At 42.7% G+C, this 26775-nt stretch overlaps 1 protein-coding gene across 1 annotated transcript in view; it reads right to left on the reverse strand.

Moving 5' to 3' along the window:
- XPR1 (xenotropic and polytropic retrovirus receptor 1) overlaps nucleotides 1–26775 on the reverse strand; it is a 109652-nt gene that overhangs the window by 82686 nt on the left and 191 nt on the right. The window contains exon 2 of the mRNA XM_037403534.1: nucleotides 19726–19777. Within this exon, the coding sequence (XP_037259431.1) occupies nucleotides 19726–19777 (52 nt within the window). The remainder of the gene's footprint in view (nucleotides 1–19725; nucleotides 19778–26775) is intronic.

Consider the following 26775-nt stretch of genomic DNA (forward strand, 5'->3'; position numbering starts at 1 on the left):
GCCATGGCAGGAGCAGTTCTCCAGGTATCGGTCAGGACAGCAACCTGACCCAAGTAGTTACAGTACGTATGGCACCAGCAGTACTACAAGGAGAGATTTATTGAGTCTTGAAGGCACTCAGAGCTTTGCCTAACAAGATTTCACCACTACCGCACACTCTGAACAGCATCTGCTTAAAAACAGAACATCTTCCCTTAGTAACGGATTTTTACAAGTTAATCTACAATTCATATCCTTTAGTCTTAAACAGACATGTTAAACAGTGAGGTTTGGTGAGGTTTGGGGGTTTGTTGTTTTGGTGGGGTTTTTAACCCGAATTACGAGTTCACGTACATTTCTTATAAGAGGAGGTCAAACTCTTTCTCTTGACTGACTCAAATGAAAACATATTGAGATTATGAGTAAATGTAGCCAGCCATAAATCTTTCTCCCTCAATTAGTTTCTACAATCAACTGAAGAACAGCATCAAGAATACCCTGCAGATTTGAACAAGAAACAGCAATTTACAAGATATAAATAATCACTTTCGATACAATTGGGAATATGAAGATAATTACATACTTCTCTAAACATATCTGCGTGGGATTTTATCCATCCTTCTGGAGACAAGCATTGCCTTCCATCAATGTTTTAGCCACTGTAGACATCTTAACCTCCCATCTTATTCTTCCTGAAGTTCAGGTACTATCTATCTTTTTAGGCACACCATAAATTTATTCCAAGTCGGTATTCACATTACTACTGTAAAACAGTAAAAACAAAAGTTTCTGTAAAATTTCTTTCTACGTAGCTCCTACTAGCATTTTGACTAGGTTTTGAAAGAGTGCCTTAAGTTAGCAAGTCTAGTTGGGCACTTCTTTCCATCATGCTGGAGTCACTGAAATCACAGTCACATGAAACCCATGGTTTATCTGAAACCTTGGCTGTGCTCATTTTCCCCACATCTTCATTTCCCAGAGCCAGTGAACTGTATGATAAAATAAACAAGTTTTTTATGAGTTCTCTTATGGACCAACATGACACAGGGCCAAGATTCTACATGCACTTGATGATGCCCTGATTTCCTTCCTTTCCATATCATGTCTTCCTCAGTCCTATTTAAAAACTTTTAGTAGTATTAATGACATACTCAAGTCATCCAACAACTGACGAGCAAGACAACTAGTAGCATCATTATCTGTTTTACCAAATTAAATATTTTCATTTGTGAGGGAGCCATTCTTACCCCACTGTAATCTAAGTGCGCCTACCTCAGCACTTCAGCTGGTCAAAGAAAAGCAGAGTTTAACAATTAGCACAGGGTCACAGCATGTTAATGGATTTTACTGCATGCTACATATATTGGTATTCAGAAAGATTAATGGCAGAAAATGCATTAATTAATCATCTTAACGAGCCTGATTGTTTCTCTAAAGGAAAGGCAAGAAAACCAGTTCTTGCTCACAAGTGGGGAATGTGTGCTGTCTGCCACATACCTCTCTGTATTGTTCAAGTATCCTGGGGTTACTAAACTGCAACAACACGTGGCTCACTCCAGAAGCCTACCGCCTCCGGCAGCAGCGTTCTTCTTCAGAGCACCCTGCATTGGTGAGCAATGTCGCCAGGGAATTCTCCATCCCAGGGTGACAAGAGGAAAAAAAGCAACAACGAAAAAATCCCACTAGCATGGTGGGTGGGGGTGCTTAGTGTTTAGTCCTCCGATCTTATTTGCATGCAAAGCTCTAATGTCACACTAATTCCAATGGGACCAGTTGTGTTACTCCCTGTAGGTACCATTCAAGACTCCAAATGATCACTTCAATTTTAGGTTTACTTTCAGTTTACAGATGTATCAACAAGTTATTTTCTCCCTTCTCACTCAGACTCAAGCCTTCCAACAAGCATTTTCAAAAGACACACTTGACAATAATTACAATAAATTAGTAACACACACTAAAACTTGATTTTGGCAAATCTAAGCAAATTCTAAAGTGCTAGCACACCTTCCCTTCAGCACTCAGTGACAAAGCACTGGTAAAAGCCATTTACCACCCAAGACTAACAGAACTTTACTCCACTGCCATTTGGAAATAGTAAGGAGCCGCCTAACTCTTGCATGATTACCGTCAAGACAAACCATCAGATACTACTGCCAAGAAGCCGATTTCTCTGCTCCTGACATTACGCCTTCTGTTAGATTAAGAGCTTCTCTTCTACTGTGAGGAAATACAACTTTCTTTTATTCTTGGTTTCAGCTAATGATATTTTACCCCCTCCTGAACAGAAACCAAAGTTAAAATGGAAAGGCTCAGGTCTACTGCTCTTTAAAATACACTTTTACAAATTACCACCTCCTTATATCATTGCTTCAACTTACGTTAATAAAATTAACATATCTTAGCTCAGATTTCTGACATTAAAGGTTGCAAGAGGCCTACACAACACCTTATCTAACAGTCCACCTCGGAGAAGCTACACGCGATACAGATGTCAGAAGCTGCCTGCAGTTTGAATTTCAAAAGCTACCCCTATCAGCCTACATCAATCACAGGAAAATATAGATCCGTTTGCTTCACAGAGAAAAGATTTTTGCCTTTATAGCTGAAAAAAAAAAAAAGTTTCTTAAAAACCGTCTCTATTGATTTTAACAAGAGCAAGGAGCACTCAGAACACCAACAAACCAAATCACCTATTAACCCTTGGGAGAAAGTCCTGTGGCAAGTTTTGCAGCCCTTCAACTAAATAGCTGCCAAATAAAAACACCTGTGTACAGTGGCCATGTATCACCATCTGAACAATCATCGTGCATTTTTCCCCCCCTTAAAATTTTTAAGTCACACCAGCTGCCCAGATGCATTTGAGGAGAAGCCTCATTCAGGCCAGGTATCACGTATTTGTCATTACACTTATTTGCCCCAAAGCACAAAGGCCTGCCCTAGAAGTCAGATAATTAGAACAGTTAATGAATCGTTTTAATATTTCAAGTCCTTAAGTGTCTTGGAACCTCTACCAGGTTTCATGAATTTCCATGAATTTAGTTAACACACACTATAAGGCAGGTATGAAATAGTAAAATTTTTGTTGGTTAATGTTTCTTCCACAGGATAAATTTACTTATTATGCAAAATCAGTTCCAAGATATTCAAATTAAATACCGGCATCACCAGGGAAAGCTCCAATACTTTCATACACAAACAGTAAGAACAAAGGCAGGCAGAAGGAATTTAGTTTTTTTAAAAAATCCTCAAGCTTGTACTCAAATGAAGTTCTTAATGCCACACTTCTGATAAAGATAATCACTGAGTGCAAATCAAACAAACACCACTCCTCCCCCCAAAGGAAATGCTTTAAATATGGGAAGTGGAACACTTAAACAGGTTAAATATAAAAAATAAAAATCCTACTACACAGTGAAACATCTGAAACTCCAATGGACCCACGGCAGAGCAGGACATGCAAAACCCTGAGGCTCTGCACCATCGGCAACGGACAAGGCAGAGCACAAAGCAGCTGGAGGACAAAGCTCCCTCTTGCTATCTTTAATAAGCAGACTATGATATCTAGCTCTCTGCCAGCACCAACTGCTAGGGAAGCTTAAAAGGAAGTTCATTATGAGTAAATTTTGACACCAAAACCAGCTACAGCAGCAGATCATGGAATGAGGTACAACCTGGCTACTATTTAAGAGGTCCTTCTTTGCAACTGGAACAGTCATTCTGATGACCAGTGTTAAGATGTTCACAAAACAAAATTAGCCCAACTGCTACGCTGAAAAGGTAGTTTTGGGGGGAGAGAAAAAAAAAAGTAATGAAAGCTTGCAAGAGAGCAGCTCACGAGAAACAGAAAACAACAGTGGCTTCACTGATCAAGTGCCACAGAAGGCAATCACAAAGCAGAAAAAATTAAACAGGACAACTTCCAAGTCACTCAGAACCCACCAGAAAATCTCTTCATGCTTCTCAATCATGACAGAATTCACAATCCATTTTCTACATTTCATGGTTTCTAGGAGAATATACACCACCATACATGTACTCGTTCGATAGCTTTCACTTACAGGCAATGGGCCAAGAAGACGCCTGCCTCATTAGGCACATGTCAAAGCCTACATTTCAATACTACAGAGCCATACACAGACTTCCAACAATTCAATAAACTTCTGAAAAAAAAAAAAAAAGATATAAGAAACAGCCCATCCAGCAAAGTAGCTAACTTAACCTCAGAGGCCAGGCATGACAGACCTTGTTCACAGATCGAAGACTTTTGCTTAGGAGACACGCAAGTTGACTACCTTTAACGTAATCTTAACTTTAATAATTTAATTTTTTAATTACTAAAATAATTTAAGTAAAATTTTAACTTTAATCTTAAAATTAATAATTTTAAAAATTCTAAGGAAAACAATGTCATACATAAACAATGTACTGGAAAGCAGTAAAGGTTCTGAGCTTACTCACGTTATCTTACGTTCCTCTGAAACAGTGTCATGATTCCAACAGTTTTACAAGACTTAATGAAGACACGGAGTGAAACAGCTCAGCACCATCAGTGCTGGGTTTTCCCCTTGCCAGCACCATGCCTTCTGCAGGAACTCGCTCCTGGCCCAGAAACCAAACCATAATTTTCTGCTTCTTCCTCTTCCTCCTCAGCAGTTGCACATAATCCAAGTTGTAACGCTTGCACTGAAGTTTTACAGAATATACAAGTGTCTTCACTCACCACACTCTAAATTAGCTACCCAAAAAAATATAAAAGAAATATTGTGGTCTATAAAAGCAAGATACAGCCAAACTCAAAATCAGCTTGTCAAAGAACCAGGCACCAACTCCTATTTCAGTCATAAAATTCCTCGCTATGCAGTAAGGAGGAAGCTACAATAAAAATAAAATGACAAGAGAAGGCTATTAAACAAAATCTGCCTTTAAAAATGATCCGATATCACAAATGCTACTTGTACTTTGTGAATGTAACCAATTTGACAGGAGCAGTAACTGGAAACAGATTGTAGTTGACACATTGACGTATTTCTACTCTTGATTTAACAGGGAAGTCGTTCAACTTTCTACTGGTTTTCTAACTTGAAATAAAATAACAATGAAAGTGAAGAGACGAGAGCCTCCCCATCCACAGAGAAGAGGCCACAGCTAACGGCAGGTGGTTCAGTTCTTCAGCTGGCTCTCCCTGCCCCATGACAGACAGCATTTCTGCAGACTGAATTCCTAAACCACTAGATCAAAGCTTGTGCTATTCATTTATTTTATTATTGACAGGTCCCAGAAACTTCAAGACTTGCACGAGTCTCAATTCAATCTAGGAAAATTGGGGTTTTGCAAATAATTTATATTCACAGGTTCATTGGAAAAAAGCCACAAATGAAAATGCTTAAGTGCAAAATATGTGAATATTTAATTGCTCTAAAAGCCATTTCTTTTTACATTAAGATTATATTGGCTGATAACAAACACCATGCGTACAGGTGCACTTTAGATTAATAAAACGCAGTATCAGAGACAAAGCAAAAAGACTGCTGTTGAACACAGCTACCTAAATAAATGCTGCTTAGGTGAGAATATCTGGTAAATTGTAAAACCAGAAACGTATGGCGAGAAAAGACACAACCTGATTGCTTACCTACAGCGCAAAAAACAACTGTAATCCATAACTCGTTGCTAGTTTCATATACTTCTCCACTTCTGGGATAAATATACTGCTTAATAAGACAGACATACAGTCTCCGTGCAGGTTCTACTATTCTAATAGTCTAATTCAGACTATTGATACATGTATGCAAAACAAAATCTCTGTTTTCACGAAAATTGTCCCGAAACCCACACCCACAGAGGATGCACTATATATTTCTTACAGCTATGTGAAGATAAACTTTGCACTGCCTATGGAACTATATGCAATATATCTTTCCGTTAAAAGTAACCCAGTTCCTTAGGCTTTGAAATGCAAGAGTAAACGTACCAACAGAAAGAACAACACCTAAGTAAAATAAATAAATAAAAAACCCACCAACCACAAAACATCAAAACCAACGAATTATTCACATTATCTTGTTGACAACAAAGAGCCCGTCAGTTCAGGTAGGCCTCTTCAGAGCTGCCATTTCTCCCCCCCCCCCCCCCCCCCCCTTGCCAGTTTAGTTCCACTTTAGTTTAGGCAGCAGCATAATCCTCCCGCTTTGATCAGCTGCAAAACTGCTTGTTCTAAACAGACGGATGCGCGGAGCCGTCACATTCCACAGTCAGTCATCTTCTTGCAGCTTCCCCAGCCAGAAAGCGAGCACCCAGCAGCAGCTAATAGAGCTGGGTTCCTTAATTCAAGATCAAGAATATTTGTAAATAAATATACGTACAGAACACTTACTAAATAGGCCACTTTCTATTAGGATCTGAACAGATTATTTTTCTCCCACACACTGAAGAAAAGCACAAAAGATTAACTCAAGGTCGGCAGGCAGACACGGTACACCACGGACCTATACAACCAGGGAGTAGATGCTGCCTCCTCCCTTACAACTCTTCTCAGAAACAGCCACGGTCTTTGAAACCAAACTATGAATTTCCCTTTCCATCAACAAATGATTGCACCAAGCACGGCGTAGAAGAAGGGCGCTGGATAAAAACCAGCAAACTCATTCTCAGATGGCAAACTCCCTGCTTTGTTTAGGTTTCAAATAGCCTTTCAAGCCCTTGTTTTCATTTCAAATAACCTCTTGTCATCCTCCAAAACTGAAGATCTAGATAAATTAACTTTCCAACGAAGATCAGTGCAACATTATGCAAAATAGAAAGAGTGCTGCCTAATCCAGAAGCTGCAAGTGCAAAGCAGCTGCACTCACTTCCGACACAGCAGAAGTGAATTCTAACTTAAAAATCAGAAGCAGGACTTAGTATTAAAAAAATCTCAATGTAAGTCTTGAAAGACTGAAAACAGAACTATGACTCAAACCAAATCCGAATCCACAAATAAGACTCAAACACTTTAAATACAGAAGTTGCCAACTCTCACCATACACAACACGACACTCGAGCAACTAAGCGTAGTACTTCAGGCACTTCCTCATTTTTGCTAATTTCTGTAAATAAACTTTAAATCGAAAAACAGAGAATGACAAAATGCCAGTTCTCAAGCAGTCCAAAACATCCTCGCCAAAGGGCTGGAAAAAGTAAACCTAAGAATGGGAAGAGAACTCATGGTGGCAGTTTTCTCCATTCCATTAGAGACAAATATTGTCATCCAGAAAAAAAATATAAATGAAATAACACCACCTCTTTGGTTTACAGTTACAACCCACTCCTAAAAGATGAAAGCTGTACTGACATCAGTTAATACTCTGAGAGGTTTGGGGTTTACTTCCTCTGTTTAAAAATCTCACAACAGCAGAACTGTGCAAAGACTGTAAGGTCTGACGGATATTTGCAACAGAACTCAAGGAAGTTGTGGTATTTAACACTATGTCTAAGCTTCTTCCTCTCTACTTTTTTTTTTTTTTTTAATTTGGAATATTTCAAGTGGGATCTCCTGTAACTGGTATAAAGTGATTAGACAGTAACATTACAGCACCAGAAACCAAACACTTCCATTCTCCAGACAACACTTAGACAAAAAGACCGTTTTCAAACTCCAACAGGATCTTGCTGAAGTAACTGCAAAATAATGAGAGAAAAGAGCACAAGTATAAAGTGGTTTCATGTAAATCGCAGCTTCTTGCAGTATTCAGAATAAATCCCCCTGCAATATTCTAATTTTGCACTCCAGCACAAGTCAGTATAGGACTTAATAAAAATCAAGCCCCTTCAGATACCAGAAAGTTAAGACAAACTGGAAGCTAGTATTTGGAAGGCTTTGGCATGGTTATTCAGTATTATTTTTTTTTAAATAATAAAATTCAAAAGCCCACAGCATCAACCATAATCTTGAGATTCTTGTGCCACTTCCCCTTGCCACAGCAGAGGATCACTCATTTATCTGCTGCTGCACATGGTGTTTGTCCAGCAAAGGTAACAGAAAAAATTATAGGCTGGCCAGGAGCCATAATGGCAACTCTCCTCAGCATAGGTGGAAGTTACGATGGAGAAATTCATAAGGCAGGAAAAGAATACCGACACTAGCTTTTTACCCGCTCTAAAGAGTAAAATAGTGCACGTAAATGAAAATCTCAAACAGACATTGGTCTAGTTATGTACAAAAGAACACACAGCGCCGTAATTTCTCTTCCTTATTTGATAGGTAAAGCTTCAAAATATCTCAGAAAAGTTATCATGCGTGATACCATGCACCACAGAGGCACAGTTGAACACTAACGAGAGTAAAATACCCAAACAAAATGAGAATTGCAGCCAAGGTCAGAAGGTGGTGATGGAGCAGAAACACCTCTTCCCAAACTCACTCCATTATCACTCATACCTCAATATCCATGAAATCACTCCTGAAACAAATGGAGGATGGCAAACCCCTCCAGCATACCCTGCTTGCCACATAAAAAGGGGTGTGTAAAATTGCAGTAGAAGGCTGCAGAATTGCTACAATTAAGGTTTGCTGCCTTTGGTTTCAAAATGGCCACTGAACATCTTTATGTAAGTTAGGTAGAGAGGCCAAAGCCTTTAAGCACAGGCTATAAAGCACTCTGTGTAACTACGGAAATACCGAACTAAAGGATTTGGCAACCTAGCCTGACTTTATTAGCAGGGGTGGGGGGACCCTTCTTCAGCTGGTGAGAGTTCCTGCATCAGCAATTCCTGACTGACAGCTGGGCTGTACCAGCCTCCCTCTCCGTGTCCCCAGGGAAATGAATTCCGTGTCTGATGACTAATTCATTATTCGGATTTGTGCTTAGGCAAGTCCAAGCCCAGATCATGCACCTTCCAACGCTGAATTCCTCCTCAGCCGGAAAGTGAGCGGGTGCACATCTGCTCCATCTAGAACATCGCATTAGCATGCGGCCACATCAACCCAGCTCAATCAGCTGAGAACAAAAGCCGGGATTGAATCTGTAGGAGCTGGCTGAAAGCAGAAGAAACTGAAAGGGAAATTGGTACAGATCAATTCTAGCAGAGCTGCATTTGGATTTCTAAAACTGGAGAGGCAGATTTGAAAGCTCTTTTGTCGGTGCCTTTGAGACTCGAGCTCTAAGTCCTATTTAACACTGGCAGCAGCAAACTAACCTTCCACTGTAAGAAGACATGGGTGCAGCTCACACCAGAGCCAAAGACACCAGCTGGGGAAGTAGAGTGTCCACATGCACACAGAAACGTGAGCCAGGAACCAAAAGCAGCCTGGCAAGCTCCACTCCGCACTGCAGCCCCTCCAAGAGCCGGGGGCTGAGCCCTGACCCAGCTTCTGGCAGGCTGGCTGCGCACAGATGAACCTGCTTCACATCTCCCCTTCGCTATCCTTCTCGCTCCTTCGCCTTCTGAGGCTTCAGCATGAAGACATCTGCTGAAGAGAACAGTATTGAAGCTGCGGCAGGCTCCCCGTTGCTGATGTATTGGTAAAACTCACAGCTGACACGGTGCATTTTTGCAGGATCTGAAGTGTTCACCAGAACGAGCAGTCACCGTCCAGCCAGGATCACTGCAGCAGATGGGGCTGGTCAGGTGTGGCAGACCCTACCAGCTCAGCCTCCTGTCTCTAACCTCTCTGCCTCCAACTGCTCAAAATGTCATTCTCAATCCATATTTTACCATCTTACCCTGTGAAACACGTAGTTTTAATGAACAAGTCTTATCGACATCCTACTAATTAAATCTACACGATAAATGAATGTCGTGTGTTAAGAGCATCACCTACAGCATCTGAACCCTGCAAACGCATCCTCTATATACACAATTATCACTCGTGAGCACTGAGGTTAATCCAGTTTGATCACAGATGAACAGAAGGTATTTTTGCTCCTTGCCTTCTCTGGGAAGCCACCTTGTCTCTAGATTACAGTGAACTGTAATCTCATAAAGGCTTCACAAGGACATGAAATTTCCTCCTGCACCCATGTTCACCAAGGTCTGAGCAGGACCAAGCCTTGACTCAGGCTTCTAACGGAGAAGCGTGTTCTCCTGTGGCTGGGCAGGGGAAACACTGAACCTTTGCCTTGGGCTGCTGCAGAGCTCAAGGACCATTTGGCACATACAAAAGACTATGAAGTAACGTGGAATGCCGTATCAGGCTGCCAGATTATTTATTTCCTTGCTTTCTAATTGCTACTTCTGATTAGGGAATACAAAGTCATATCAAAACAGTGAAGTACAAACCAAATTCCATTAACCTATTTATAGACTTTATCTTATAGGTACATCAGCCAATCCTGTGCATTATTATCCCATTTTACTGCATTGCCTGTGACTCACTCCTACAGCTGTGCTCATAAGGGAGGTGCCTTTAAAAAGCATACCTGGCTTCACAGATTAGCAACCCCACCGCGAATGCTGCCGATGCCCCGGCACACAGCATTAAAAATACAGAGATATTCACAAAAAACTCCTATAAATGACCAATTAGCTACAACAGGCAATTATAAGAACAAAGAATGGGGGTTTAGACCAACGATGCCCATTTTTCCCTATAGGTGACACATTATGGAACTGACTGCTGGACAGGCTAGGTGGTACAGAACGGCTCCGTCTCGGCAGAAGCGAGGAGCTCAGCAGGGCTGTTCTGGAGAGCTGTGCAGGGACAGGACACCAGCAAAGGCGGTACCAGAATAGCAGCCCTGGCCACATGTCAGAACAAGCCTGCAACTGTGGGACAAGATAGATCCCGAGTTAGCAGCTCACTTGCGCTGATCTCTTCAGCTTCTCTGCACTTTGTCCCACAAATACATTAGGAGCATTTATAAAAGCACGCTAAGCAATTACAGTAAAAATAAAACCCAGATTATAAACACAGTCTGGATGTCAAATTTGCCTCTTTTGGCTATTTAGAGCTCAATAGCATACAAAAAACACACACCCACCCTAAAATGTGTGCCTGGAGCTATAAAGGACATGCAAAATAAATTGCATTTATATTGGAATGTTATGGCATGCAATTCCCCTCTTCCCAATCACACTGCCTGCCTCTCTTGTTAAGTCAAATAGCCTGTCAGCTTCTCATCAGAAAGCAGAAATTGGTTTTCCATCTCCTAGGAGATAAACAAGGCCTCCCCCTCTGCAGAGGGGAAGTTGAGCTGCTGAGTGCATAAGAGCCAGTGCCCACAAACCGGCGGGCAGGGGCTGGGGGGAGGGGGATGTCACCCGCGGGCTCTGCACCATCCCAGTGCCTCTCTGTGCCCACCACAGCGCCAGTCACCTTCCTGGACAGTAACGACTTTAAAAAGTCGATTGGTGTATTTTCATGCAGTTTTCTTTGTGATTTTTAGCTGAACAGACACAACTCTGACTCACAGTGCTGCTGCCTTACAACTAAGGAGCTTTAGGTACCACGCGTTAGTAAAATATCCTTTACACTTCTCTTGAAGCTACACCCTTCACAAGGGAACAGAACCGTAGGATCAGACTTTTAGATTTAGGCTGTGCTAATACAGGGGAAAAGGGTCACCACACTTGACAGAAGTAGCATAAATGAATCTAAAAAATATTAACTCAACAGCTGTATCATAAATGGAATACAATATTTTTTTGCTTTAATCTCAAGGTTTTTGAACTGTGGCATTGTAAAATTAAGATGCTGTAATTTTGCAGTTTTATGCTGTAACTAAAAGTTAAAGATTGTGTATTTACAAAAAGCAGAATTACATATTAAAATTAATTCATGATCTATTTTTACTAAGAAGGGGTCAAGCTGCAAGGCTACAGATACACTGTAAAAAAAAAACAAAACACAAAACCGAAAACACAGTAACAGGTGAAATGCGAAACTAGCCTTCATTTTTACTTCAGGTATCAGGGAAAAAGAAATATGACCAGGAGTGGGTTGACTTTTCACCACACCCTTGCTAATTTTAGAATTACTTAATCAAAGAGACAGACCTCCTCACGTTCAGAGACCGTTACTGTGATAGCTGCTGCGTGGCCCCACAGCAGATGAAGGTATACACAAGTGACAGGACCGCTCCGGCAGGGAGGTGCCCAGGGACAGCCTTTGCTCTGCCACCACATCACACACCATCAAGACTCCAGGGGGTATGGGCAAGTTGGCCATTTTTCTAAGGTATCTTATAAGCAGCTACGACGTAGAAGAATGAGATTTCCTTCCAGGGATATTCTGCTCGTTCCCTCGCCCACAGCATGCATTTTTAAAGACAGAAAGAAACCAATCAAATTTAATTCATATTGCATTATTCACCAAGTAGCTATAGTCTCATCCAAAATCTTAATTGTCTAATAATTCAAATCACCTATTTCAAATACAGCTCCAAAGGAATGACTAGAAACCCAGAGGCTGCCTCCTACACATGCACTAAATCTTGCTGTTAAGCTGTCTAGCGCAGTCTTTTTTTGAAACAAAGCAATAAATACTGGCCTCTTGTACATACATGTGTAATGCTGCTTCATTTCTACAGCCAAAATGCTGTTTGATGTTTCACTGCTGTCTCAGGAGTGCTTCGTTGAAGGCATGGCTGTCTGTCAATCTTCTAGTTTTGCAAATCTTTTTCTAGTTTACAACCCTCCAGTTTTGACCACCAACATGAAACCTGGCACACACCAGTTAAATTAAGAGCACTGTTAATTCCTCTAACCACTAAAAAGGTAACAGACCAGCATTTTACATTACTGGAAAGCAAACACAGGAAGGAAAAAAAAGAGGAAAAAGAAAGGCACAGTTGAGCTTTACCCTACATACATTGTTAAGGGATCATCTACAGCCCTTCTGCAGCTGGACTGATAAGCAGTTTGCAGACTTGCAAAAGAAACCTTCCCCTAGGCTAGCCTTGACTAGCAGGTCCAGCTTTCACCGCTACCTCCTGAGCCACATACAGCTCTTCAATGATGCTGGCTTTAATAGCTCTTAGTACTCAATACCAAAAGATGCTTAAGTAAAGGAAAACAGGGTACGGAACAAAATTACAGGGCTATTAACTGCCCATCCCTAAGCCTTGAGCCTACACTTTTTGGTACACTTAAGACTCAAGCTCTTCACCCAGTGTGAATGCCCCAAAGCTCTCCGAGCGTCTGAGGAAGTAACCCAGGACAGGTCGGAAGGCAGAGGAAAAGGAAAGGCAGCTTGCTCAGCAACAAGGCGAGCTCCTCGGCTCATGCACACAGATGAAGTGGCGTACCAGCCCAGGACCGGTCACAGGGCAGATGGAAAGCATCAAGTCCGCTGTTTCCACCCATCGCAATCACAAGCTTCCTTCAGAAAGAAGCAGCGATCTACACTGCCAACCTACTAAACTACTTCCCACCACAACCTTCTTCGTTACCGGGCACGGTCCCACACCAGCTTCCCAGGGAAGCTCCCATCTGCACCCGGGGTACTCTCCCACAGGCCTTCTGGAGCAAGCGGTTTCTGGGAACTGAAAGGTGCAAAAACACCAACTTGCAGCCCACAGGAACCAGGAGCTGCACGGAGGGCAGGAGCCCGAGCACACCAGTCCCTAGGGGCAGCAGAAGGGGCTGCTCCCTGCCACCAGGACAGCTCTGGGTGGACGCTGATGCCACAGCTGGAGAACCTGTGGTCTATGCAACAGTAGTAAAATCCAAACTTCCATTTGGCCGGTTGTCCGCACTACCAACAAGTTACTCTCAACCATTCCAGCTCCGTATCTAACCCGACCTTTATTCCACACCCACATTACACTAATTAATGGTTAAGCAGAACTCAGTCACTCAGTACTCAATACCTCCGAGGCAGTCACTATATCAACAGCGTAGGTGGCTGTGCATTACTCTGAATGAACAGAAAGTGGCATGCGTTGGTATGAAGCACGCAGCGCGGTCAGGCTCAGCACTGACTCGCTGCAAACACTGTGCTACTTTCAACAGCAAAACAATTTTTACCTGAGAACCATGGTACGCTACATTTTCATACAGGCATCTGTGCTCCAAATACTTTGGTGATCAACCAGCTGTTCTCCCACGCTACTCTGCACCCTACCACAACCATATGCACTGTTTACCTTTCAAATTTTACTGCCCCTAGGGTAAGAGAAATCAGACATCACCTCCTTTCCTAAACACTGGTAAGCAGCCAAGTTCTCCTCTTGTCCACCGTCTGCATGCTCTGGAAGCCAACATTCTCAGCAAACCCAATAACCTATTTTTCTATAGCTAGTCCCATACCTGGCATCGGGTCTCCAGCTGAGAAGAGGGCAGTCATGGGATTATTTTTTTGAGTTTACACACTGGTTATAAATACGGAGGCCTCCAGACTGAATTACAATCTGCACAGAATCGAAGACCAGCACCTAGGGTGTAGGACACCAACCTGCGGTCACATGCGTCCTTCAGAAGGACACCAATCCCTGTGTCCTTTACGGGTATGTAACAACACAGTGAAATAAAGATAAAGCATTAATCTGCTAGTGGCTGCTTCATCATAGGTGATGTGAAGCAATTCTGTTGAAGATTCCCTTAAGCATTCCCATGTAAACAAAACCTCAGTCCGCTACTTAGTATGCTTATGCAATTGGAAATAGATGTTTTATTTTGAAATAGAAAGAAGACATTTGTATATACACAGACAAACCATAAGCCTTTGATCAACCTTACAAAGCACATCTGCATATAGCAAACAAAAACTGTCAGCCTCAATTTCCTCTGGAAAATAAGAACGTGATTTCCCACACACTGCTTATTTACTAAGATTGCTTATCACCCTAAGAAAATTGTTTTATTTAGTTACAGAGATAAATCCAAAATAAAGACTTGTAGCTATCAGTTAACACGGTAAGTGTATTACAAACAAAAGCAGAAACAAGGGTGTAACTACACAGGACATGCCAGAAGTGCTGGCACTCTCAGGATGTCCCCAACTTGCACCTCTTGCTTTTCTAATCCAGTGCAAGTAAACGGGCCACCATACAGGTTACAAGTACCAGCAGAGGAACTCCACGACCACTAAAGTTTCCTCCTCCCAACCAAATGTTATTTCAACATCATCTATTAATTCTGGGTTTGAGTTCTACCTTAAAGCACCCGTACTCTCCACTGGTATGCTGTTACACCATTCCAGCACCACACAGCCCTTCACCCAGCAGTGATCCTCGTTCGAAAGGTGCCACTGGAATTCAGGATTGGGGTTAAGTGGAATAAGTAATCTCCATAACAAGAGGATACAACAGAACGCTCTTGTACTGATAATATGAAGACAATGTTTGTTTACACAAGTATTAAAGGGAGGTTAAATTTCAATATCTGAAAGACAAATATTCTAGGAAATACTTAGAGTGGACCCTGTCCATTCGAGCAGATAATCAGAATGAATAATTTACAGCCCCACTTTCATCTATGCTCAGCTGAGAAAAGCCGCATCATAAGGAGCTTGGGGAGATACAGACACATCTGCTTACCAAGTGGAATAATCAGGAGGACTCCAAGCAACAGTGGTCCAGTAACCCATTTTACTTAGTTGACAAATGGGACAGGAAGCAGTGGGAGGAAGAAAGAATGCAAAAAAAAAATAAAAAAAAAATCAGCATGCTCATGGTGAGGTCATTTTTTCATGCTTTTGCAATATTGCACATTCTGCCTTGGAGAAAACAAGTGGTACACTAGGGTTTTACCTCTAAATTGTCAGATTCTTCCTAAAGGTAGCTCAGGGTTAAGGAAGAGTGCTTGCTCACACTGACCTGGCATGTTTGCATGCAGCCTTCCTGCCATGCCATGAGGACTCATAAGCTGAGAATAACATCATGGCAGCATCAATTAATCCAGATTGTTCCGGCAACCAAGTAAGCAGCACATATAACAAACAGCTAACAAAGCTAACGTGCATGAAAAAATTCTCCAGAAATTCAAACAAGTCCCATCACACAGCTGGGAATCAAGCATTATTTGATACTTTCTCCAGTGATGTATACAAGATTGAATTAACAGACTGAACACTGATTTTGTACAGATGTTGCTCAGGTAGAAGGATGGTGCAGGTTTCACCAGGGGAAAGCCTTGTAAAGAGATGATAAGCATCTGGAGGACTAACACTGGCATATAAAAAACATGTTACAAAGTAGAGACGGGGGGGAAAAATGTACCTTTGAACTGATTAAAGAAATCTCTGTGTACAGCTAACAAATGCCAAAAAAGACATGCATACAGTCTGTTACAACTCTCGTGAAACACAGGGAGCCACAGCACCTTGCAGTAGTGTCAGGGGACAGCTATAAACAATCTCCTCCTATCCTACAGCCTTGACAGGTTTTGCTTATTCACATCTAAAGCGGGTTTTGCTAGCATCGCAGTCTGTGTTTATTACCTGAAAAAACGAAAAAGCAGGTAGGCATAGGAATGATTCAACGTAGCACAAGAAGGGTCACCAGGTAACTAGATAAGGAGCAGAGTAAAAGTTGCACAATTTAGAGCCAAGATTCTCCTCCTGGCAACGCTTTGTTCGCTAAAGTAGCACTAGGACCACCAGCTGCAGAGCTCAAGAATCATTCCGAAGTTACTTTTGTTTACCCACGTCCCAACCACAAACAGGAGATTCCGAAATACAAACCCACTGAAATCTATTAATGATGGATGGTTCACCTATTACCTGCCTTGCCTATTACTTACAACATGCCTTGGCTGGGGTAGCCCCCCCTTTTTTTCGCTTGTTTTAAAGGGTTTCCAAAATGCTTCCAGCATGCTACTAAGCAATACAAAGCATTTCTGTACATACACAAATTTACCAGCTGACATAGTAAGCAGCCTGCAGCAGAAATCTAAGAAACTTATTCACAAGTCCTGAATTAAACATCCAGCTGAGGGGAATAAGAACTAGGAACAGCCTCAGCTTTGGTTTACAAAACTCACTCTTCTTCACTGTCCAATGTATTAACTGAAGATTAACTTTACAGTACATGCAAGGTAAGTCAAAACCAACTGTGCAAGTCTACAGTGTGTCTGTGATCAACTAGATCAATTAGAAAATGGATTTTAGTTAGACCAATCTAAAATGAGATTGCATTAGGCTCACACAGGGAAGCTGGGTTTCAGTACCATGCTCCTGCAGTTTCTGTGCTAAACTCAAAATAACACCGAAGTATTCGTTGCAAAATCCATATTAAACTGAAAACGTGCAAATCAACAGCCAGCCCCTGACAGCAGCTGCTACATTCTCCCACCAAAGTCCATGGAACTTGCTCCATCTCCTCTGAGAGGGACTAGAGCAGCGTTTTGGGTGCAGTTTGTATGCAGTCACGTACTAACCCTGGCCTAAGGCTTCTATGAACAAAAGCAGAAGGGCTTAAAGGAGAAGGAAGTGAGAAACAGGGATGGAGAGATACCCGGTCTTGCCCCATTCCCAGTACAAGCCTTTCCTAAAGCCACAGCTCGTGGAAAAGACATCTGCCTTCCCTCCATCACCTCTGTGCTCCCACGGGCAATGGCAGAAGAACCCGCTGGCTTGGACCTGCCTGCTCAGACAGCCCAGTCACTCCAGCGCAGGCAGCCTGGCCCCATCCCGAGCAACACCCAGTTTGCAGAGAGGAACCCAGACACTTAAAGAACAAAACAGATTCTAAGCAGAGAGAAAAAAAGGGAGGGAAAGAACAAACTTTTAAAAATCCAACTGCCACGCATATACTCACATTCCCTTAATGAACAAAAGGTGAAGGAGTTAGTACAGATGCTCTCTACTTAAAGGCAGGTCAGGCAAGACAGAGGTAAATGTGAGTGGCTCAACACAGTTTGGATTACTGTGCTCTCTACAGTACAGAGGAAGTGACCCGATCCCCCCAAAAATGAACAGAACGCTGTTCTACTTCTGAAAAGTGTCTCAAGTCATTACTTTCCTTTTGTTGAGGTTTTGAAAGCGTTAAGGCAGAAGCACGTCAAAATTCTTTTAACATTTAAAACAGCATAAATACAATATTATGCCATTTTATTCTTCACCTCCTGCTTTGCCAAATATGTTTATACACAAACATCACAGCACATTACAGAACATCAGTATACCACAAGCATTATAAAAAAAGAAACCAAAATGCTGAATTATAACACTTCCAGAGTTTTACAGCTAGCAGCTCAAAGCCCACCCTGAAATTCTCAGTGTTACCAGCAAAACCCAGTGAGTCACATCCAAACACGATCAAAAAGACTACAAAATTTTATTAGCACAGACACCATTTGTTCCCACTGTCAATAATAAACTAACACATACAAGAAAGAAAAGGAATCTTGTAAATGCTCCAGTCTTCCATAAAACTAATGCTGGATTGTCAATAAAATTAGAAAGTTGTCTTTAAAAGTTAATAAAGACAATCACTTTGGTCTACACAAAACACTTTAGCTCCTCTAAGCTAGAAAACTGGTCTAATGCTGTTGGGGAGAAAAGGTTTGTGGGTGGGTTTTAAGCAATTTTGCCACTCAAAAAAATAAAGCAAGATTTCCCTCTTTTGCCAGCCTATTGCTGGCAAGTTTTCCAAAGATAACCCATATATTTTAGATGATGCTAGGACCATAACCTTTAGCAATCCAGTTCTAGGACCTGCACTTTAGAGAAAAGGGCGACTGATTTAACAAAATTAAGAGGCTGAGCCAAGTGAGCAACTGTCACGTTAAACCTAAAGATTATACTTGTCTGAGCATTGCTTCAAGGAAGTTTTCAGCCTGGACTGCACCTCTGAAGAGTATGAGGAAAGATTGCCCTGTCACACACACACACTTTGGCTATTAACTATTTGTTTTTAAATCCTGATCCAAGAACAGGTAGAGTTACATGAAAAAAAATCAAAACCCCACATTATTTTAACTATGTCATATCTCATTTCCCAATTCTAATCAACACAAAGTAGTTAGTAAACTAACATTAATAGTGACTAGCACTACTTATGTTAGCCAACTGACTACACTAGAAGCAGCCGTTGTTTTTCTGCTCTATAAATATGCAAGAAGCCCAGAACCGCATTCGAAGAGGTTAGTGAAATTAACATTACACTGCAGTCAAGGTGAAAATAATAAAGGTAAGGAGGTTTAAAAACCACTTTGAAATCCACATGAAGGGCAAGAAGTAGGGAGTGAAGCAACATAAAGGCAAAAACTAGTCAGTACTACAAAGAAAATGAAAGGAAGAAGATAGATAAAGAAAGGGCTCTATTGACAAATTTTGCACAGATCACTTAATTAAACAAACCACTCAAAATGCAGTGAGCTCAAACCCAAATGCTGCACTGAAATATCAGTGGTAATAAATGCATGCAAACAAGAAAATATACTCATGTCCACATACGAGAGGTAGCAAAGCATTCAGGGAGGACGCAGAATGAAAGGATGAGACTCTTCCAGTTCAAATCACCAGTAACAAACCAGTAACCAGTATCTCTCTAGCACAATTATCTTCCGAAGTGGCTAGCTGTCACAGGAAAACAAAGGTCTATTCTCAAGCGATGAAGAAAGTACTTCCACCAGTGAATGCCCTTATAAGCAAGAAGAATCCAGCTGTTACAGTCCCAAACTATACAAAGACATTTATTGTCCTAATGACAGAGGACAAAGAGTTCTAACATCAAAATTAGCACGCAGGCTGTGAAAGGCCAAGCATTTGCCCATCAGTATACTGAGTTTACCAATTTAGGAGGACTGAGGACAGAAAAGTAGCAGAACTACGTGTCCAGCGCTCAATGCCAAGAAAAACATGATTCTCTATCACAATTTGCTTACCTTCTATAGAAGGGGCCTGGTCCACAGCTGCATATAGCATCTCTTTCAAAGCCTGCAAAGGAGAGGAAGACAACAAGGAATACAGTTAGTACTAAAAAACCAGAAAATACATTATTTTGCTATGCCTATTTGAAAACCAAAGCAATTAAAGCTTTTTTATCCTCTAGAGTGACACAGAAAGCTATGATACGTGATGTCAACACTATGACACATATTTCTGTTAACAAAAGAAATACAAGTTCATGTTTACTGACTGCTTTGTCCAAAGCCTGTTGCCTTATGAATCTGTAAAATTTATTCCAACTGAATCTTTCAATATCTTCCTTTGGAAAAATATTTCCTAGTTGGTAGGATGTCAAAGGTTTTTCGTATAAAAAAAATAAAGGCAAAACAAAAAATGTTGCGTGACACAAAGAAGATTGTCAAGGCAAATGGAGGAAAAGCAGCCTCGGGGATTTCTTATCACTGTTATATAGGAGTACAGAAAAACACATACATTCTAAAAGCTGAAGACAACATGACGAAGGAGATTAGGGAACCAGGGCTGACAGCCTTCTCTTGAGGTGGAAGCTGAAGGACAACATTAACACCAGCCAGAATTATTCACCAGGTGTTCAGGTCCAGACCACAGAACAAGCCACTCACCCACGCTCAGGTTGCCAGTGCAAGAGATGAGCAGTGCAGGCAGCAGGAGCAGGAGGCAAGGCAGGCCCTGCAGCTAAGTACTGAGCACCCCGGCAGTAACCATTATCAGAGCCAGGAGGCAGGCACCACATCAGAAACCTCATCACTTGCAATTCCTTTTCGGAAGACCTCTTTTCAGATAGTTATGAAGATGCTGGTATCGTTCCAGTCATAAAGACTCGCCCTCTCTCACATCGCAAGTGCAAGCAAGAATCAAACAAACTGAATTCAGATCAACAGTTGAAGGAATAACCTGGACTATAATTTTGGAACTAGAAGCCACTAGGAAGGGCCCATTCCTACTGCAAAGTGAGTTGTTTACACACACACACACACACTACTTGATAAAGATAGGCATCTTAATGCTCATACTGAACGTGAGTGTGCTTCACATGCAGCTGCTGCGAAAACTAGATTTTATTCCCTTCACTTTTAAGCCCACAGAAATCTAACACACTAAAGTCATACAGGTCTTTCTAGTTCCTGGCTCTTCTGCCCTGCCTGTTGCCCAACACATCCTGTAGGTCTATAGCCCCACACCTCTGCATTTACCATCTTGCGTGTCCTCTTCCCCCAGGTCAAAACATCACAGCCTAATTAACAAATAAATACCCTGATACCCTCAAGGCGAAAACCACGAGCTCAGCAGCTGGAAACTCAGCACTGTTGTAACATAGTGGTTATGATCCTGTTAAGCAAATACAAGGTCTAAAGGACATGTCTGTTTATCACAAGATATCCTAGGTGGCAGGCTACACCGGCAGCTCCGACCCGACTCCTGAGCCCACGGAGGTCTCAGCAAAGGTCACTTGCATAATTGTTTTCCCAACAGAGCCACTGCTGAACGATCCCAACTCTCGACTCTTGTTCCAGTGGCACTGCTCTCCTCTACCCTCAGTGGTTTTTTAAAATTCTTCCCCAACACTGGCCACTTCAGTCCTTTTGCTCCATGACTCACTGGGTCAGCAGCACGTGATCTGTCTCCGTACATCAAGTGCTCGAAAAGCTTTCCACTTCTTCAACCCACTCATCATCCTTCCCTACCTGTAACTTTTTCCATGAACCACAACCACATGGCACAGGATGAACGAGTGTGAAGAGACAGCAAACTGAAGGTCACTGTATTAAGAACTCCATCCCTTAAACCCACCCAGAGGTAAACTCCCAGCGTACTTCCTACCTCTGGTTTTACCAGTCATTAAAAAAAAAAAAAAAAAGTAATTAAAAAGGACAACACTGTTGATGGCCCTGCACTGAGCAATCTTGAAAGCTGAAGGTGTCAGTCATCCCACAGACCTCTCCCCATGCAGACTGACATATCACAATCTGGCAGCTGCAGGGCAGCAGATTTTGTTACTGCTTACCTGACCTATATACATAACACAATAACCTGAAAGTGAAAGGCTCAGTGCTCCTGGATTACAGAATTTTAGAAACAATTGTTTCCAAGTTATTCATCACACTGTCAACTTCAACCGTTTAAGAATTACACTTTCTACCCTCAAACTAGACAAAAAGGGTTATTTCTTTGCTTTAAATTGCACTGGTGATACACTTCACGCCAGCAGCAAACTTGTATAAATGTTTATATTAATAGATATAATAATGAACAAAAAAGGCAGAAAGGAAACTGACTTAAACACAACTGTCAAACCTTAACAGAGAATAAATTCAAGGACAAAAAAACCTCAAACCGCTTGAACAAAACCATTGTTTTAAAGGAGCAGCTTTCAAACTGCTTACGCTCTTCCAAGCCCGTCCGCTAACACCCAGAAGGACAAACAGTGAAATAACACAACAGATTTGTGTCAGGAGGTGGCAAGCCTGGGTGCGAACTGCCGATCATGAAGCGGGGTTTGATGAGCAGAGTTGGCCACCTCCCAAAAACGGAAAGCCTGTTTCTGGAAGGGAGGCTCTGAAGGCAAGCAGGCTACCTTAGCTATCAGTTTCATTTTCTCCACCTACTTCCTGCTGGAGGTTGTGCCTCGGAGAAATTATTTTAATACTTAGCAACCTGTTTCTCTTCTCTCCGGAGGCAGAAGTACTTCAAACCTGGAGGCTTCTTAAAAGGGAAGTCACCCGCTCATACCTTTTGCCCATCTCTCTCATGAACTTTGCACCTATAACTGTTCTAATTCTCCTTCTCCCTCACATGCTGCAATTTCAAAGGTATTAAGCACTTTTTCTTTAAAAAAATACCACCAGAATTCTGCATCCAGATAAACAAATGCAGGCCACATTAACCGAAACAAAACTGCCATCTGGCAACTGCAAAACTTCACTGGAGCAACAGTCTCCTCTTTCTCCTAAAAGCACTCCAGAGACGGACACAAGAGCGAAGGAAATCTGCAGCATGGTTTGCGGATAAACAGTGGGCTAGCGACCCAACAATTTCACTGTGTATTAAGTGAATTAAACTGAGTGAAGCACACTATTAGCAAAAAGGCATCAGCTGAAATTCATCTAAGAGTTATCTGAATTTGTTCAGTACTGACCACATGAAAAAGAGAATTCTGTTGTCTGACACAAAAAGATGGGATTTTGTTGGGTTTTGCATTTTATCTTTATGCCAAAGGAACTGAAGAGTAAACAAACAGTTCAAAACTTAAGGTTTTAAGACAAGAAGTGCACAAAAGCAGCACATGCCGCAGCAGTAATTTAACAGGCTCAGAAAAGGGCTACTCAACTTAACCGAAGATACCTGCCAGATCCCCTGAAACACGGTGAGCAAACCTTTTCATTGCTGCTGCCAGGGTCGGGGCACATCCCTGGGTCACTGCCCAGCAGGAGCCCGCTTGCTGCGCACTGCAGATGCTGCAGCTGCAGGATCTGAGTGCCCAGGTACGTGCGCACACCCCTAAAACCGCTGCTCCCCTCCGCTGCCATCTTCGCACAGAGAAGGCAGCAGGTACAGATACTTGAAGCATTACTTTTAACAAAACAGGAAGTTTTTGGATGACAGCCATTGAAATCAGGACCAAAGTTGTTCAAAACTTTGGCATATTTAGCATTTAACACAATTAACAAGCATTTCCACAAAGGAAGCATTTGTCAATACAATGTTTTAAACCAAATCACATCCAGGGAGTAGCCTGATAATGACACTCTGTACTTCAACAATAAAAATGCCCCTTTACATTGGGATTCCATATTGTGTTATTGCCACTGGTCCCCACATAAAGACCTGCTGATCACCTGGCACTGACTTTGGTTTCACGAACCATCAGCTGGGAATGGAGCTTGTGTAGTAAATGCGATGTAAAATTTGCATGCTTTCATGCAGTCTTGAGAATGGAAAGTCAAATCAAGCCAATCAAGGTTTGTGTAAAGTTCCGTGTTAACGCCAACTCGTGGCAAAGGTTTTTGTGAAAAGCTGAATGAAACAGAATAGCGCATGTCATCATTTTTCCTCTTTTCTACAAGCCAAGTGCTCTTTCTCAAAAAGCAGACGCACAGTAATGGCCACTGCAGAGCTTCTGCTGAAAGAAAATAAGAACCTAAGCCACAGCTATCGAAGTATATCTTCTTTTTGTCTGTTTTAAGGAAAAATAATGGGTTTTTCTCTCTCTAAAGCTCTTCCACCGACTGATTATCTGCCCTAAGCCCAGGGAACTTTCATACTTCCTAAAAGTATTACAACACTTAAACAGATTATTGTTGGATGGAAAGATCACATTAATGGTAAAAACTTTGAGGACCGTAAATTGTTAAAAGACCACCTGAAAGTGAAACTACATTTTTAGATATTTCAAAACACAACAGTCTCATTCTTTCTCCTGACATTATCAGCAACAGACTACACCCTCCTCCCAGTTTGACTGGCAGTTGATGCAAGGCAATAATGGGATCATCGAACCAGAGACACATCACCTGGTGAGGATCTCACAAGTTACCTGGGTCTTACCACACTTTGGGGCCATCCAACTGCATGAGTCACCTGCACACCAACGGAACTAACTACAAATATCAGAGTAGAAAAATAAGATGACTACATGTAAGCTTTATGGTACAGAACGACTTAAAGCAATTTCTATACTGTCTTCTAGTCCTTTCACCAGCATCTCGAACTTGACACGGGAAGGCCCTGGAAACAGGAATAATCTTTTCAGAGTTAAAACCCTACAACAAGACCTCTCACTCACTTGATTACTATTTTAATTAAGAAGGAAAAGATAGGAACTGTCAGATGAAGAAACATTCTAATGCTATTACATATACAAATAATTCTTCAAAATTTTACTATGATGCATGCTGTAAGCGCTACTGCACACAAGTAACACAAGCAATGTTTGGCCTTAGGTCTGCTAATCAACAACTCAGATTATTTTCTTTTTTCTTGACAAAGGGGAGCTGTATGCTCTTTGCCACAAGTACAGCCAACAAGAAGCCGAGGTAGCACTGACCTTCTATGCACCACACCCACACGACCACCAGTTATTGAATAATAAATGCCAGGCTCTTCCACTACTGTAATATGCATGAGCGGGAGGCTGACTCACATTCAGCCAGCTGCAACAAGGGAAACAAAGAGTTTTGAAAGTTATTACTAAAAAGGAGGGTGGGGGGTTGACTTCAATTCACTCTACGTTAAGCTATCTAGCCAAGGAGAAGATTACTTGAAGTCTAGAAGGAGTAACAACTCGAAGGAAGTTTTTACTGGATGCCACCTTTATTTTAAATTGGGATGGGGGAAGGGAGAATGACATAATAATACTGCCCTAGTTAAAACACCTGAAAATTAACCTCCTATAATGAAAACAGTGGCCGATAAGCAGCAAGAGTTCTTCACACATTAATCAAGGTGTCATAGTTCACTGGGTCTCTCCTTTACTCTCCCCACCGCAGCTCTATCTGGTCAGCCAGCAGCCAAATCTTCTGCCCTTCTACTTCCTCCCTGACTAACCTCTTTGACCCACCTCCAAACCTTCTCTTAGCAAGACACACAAGTTTTCCGTTTCCAGGAACGGATAACAACCCTTGCATGGGCAGCCCACCAGAGACACGATGCACAACTAAGCCAGTACTTTATTTTATCGAGAAAACGGTTTTCCTCCTTCTCAAAGACCAATGCGTTCATTGGTCACCTAGCTCTCCACCTAATTCAAGCAGATCACAGTTTTGTTCTAAAGTCAAATCTGACCACAGATTTTATTTAAACATCCCTTCCTCTGCAGTCAGGTAAAGGAAAGCAAAGGAACAGTCAAAAGGGCAAATATAAACTTTTCAATTGCAACGTTATAACAAAGCAAGCTAAGGTAAACATGATCTTCCTTGCAGATGCAGACAGATTAATAGGGATACTAGAAAGAAATGGCTCTTATAATCCTACAGAGAAAACACAGGCCTTTGAATGGTAACAAATGTTGGGACGGTTTTGACTGATTCCATCAGTCAGGAAGTTTGCTGATGGTGGCTCTCCCATAATCAGCTTTCCGTTGCCTAGTTTAATTATTACTTGTGGAAAAAGACCAACCCCAGCAGCACCAGCCACTTCTTCTGCTAATGCTGAAATAGGAAACGGTTCCACTACAAAAAATCCACCTTCAGCTTCACCTAGTTAAAGGCAGGTCAAGCACCAGCGCGACGAACCTGCAGCCAAGCCATCGGCGTGACCTTTAGCAAAGTGGCGTGCTAAAACCCCAAAAGCTGTGTTCTGCAAATAATTCACAATTAATGCAGCGGGACTTTGTGTAACCGGCACTGACAGATGTCCCGATGCCAGCGGTTTGCCTGAAACCGAGTGTGAAGCCGAGAGACGCAGAGCCTCGCTGGCCTTATAAAAAAAAATTTAAAAATTAAAAAAGAAAAAAAAAAAAAAAAAACCACCAACAAAAAAGGCGCCGGTGCCAGGTTTGCCGCCGCGTTTGGAGCCGCCCAGGGAGCCAGCGAGGACCGCGGCCCCCGCAGGGCGAAGCCGGCGGGCGGGGGAGGCTCGGCCCGGCGGGCGGGCGGTGCTGCCGGGCTCCTCGCCGGAGCTGAGCCGCCCGCCCCTGCCGCCCCCCGCCCGCCCGGAGAACTGGCGGTGGTGCTGAACGGCCGCCGTGCAGCCGGGCTCGGCCGGGGACGCCCGGGAGCCGGGCGCTGCGCGGCCCCGCCGGCCGCACGGCCTCCGCCCGCACCGGAGGCTGACGGGCAACGACCGGCGGCGCAGCGCTCGTCCCCCGCGGAGCGGGTCGCGGAGGGCCGGTAGCCGCGGGGGAGCACGCTGCTGGCGCCCGCCGCCCGCCGAGGGAAGCGGCGGGGAGCTGCCAGCCGCCAACCATCGGGCAGGACAGCCGCCCGCGGCGCCGCGGCGCGGGTGCGCCCTGGAGGGCCCCCCCGGCCACCGACCGCCCGCCCCGGGGGCGCAGCGGGGCCGGTCCCGCA

Source organism: Falco rusticolus, chromosome 11 (genome assembly GCF_015220075.1).
Source record: "Falco rusticolus isolate bFalRus1 chromosome 11, bFalRus1.pri, whole genome shotgun sequence".
NCBI classification, from domain to species: Eukaryota; Metazoa; Chordata; class Aves; order Falconiformes; family Falconidae; genus Falco; species Falco rusticolus.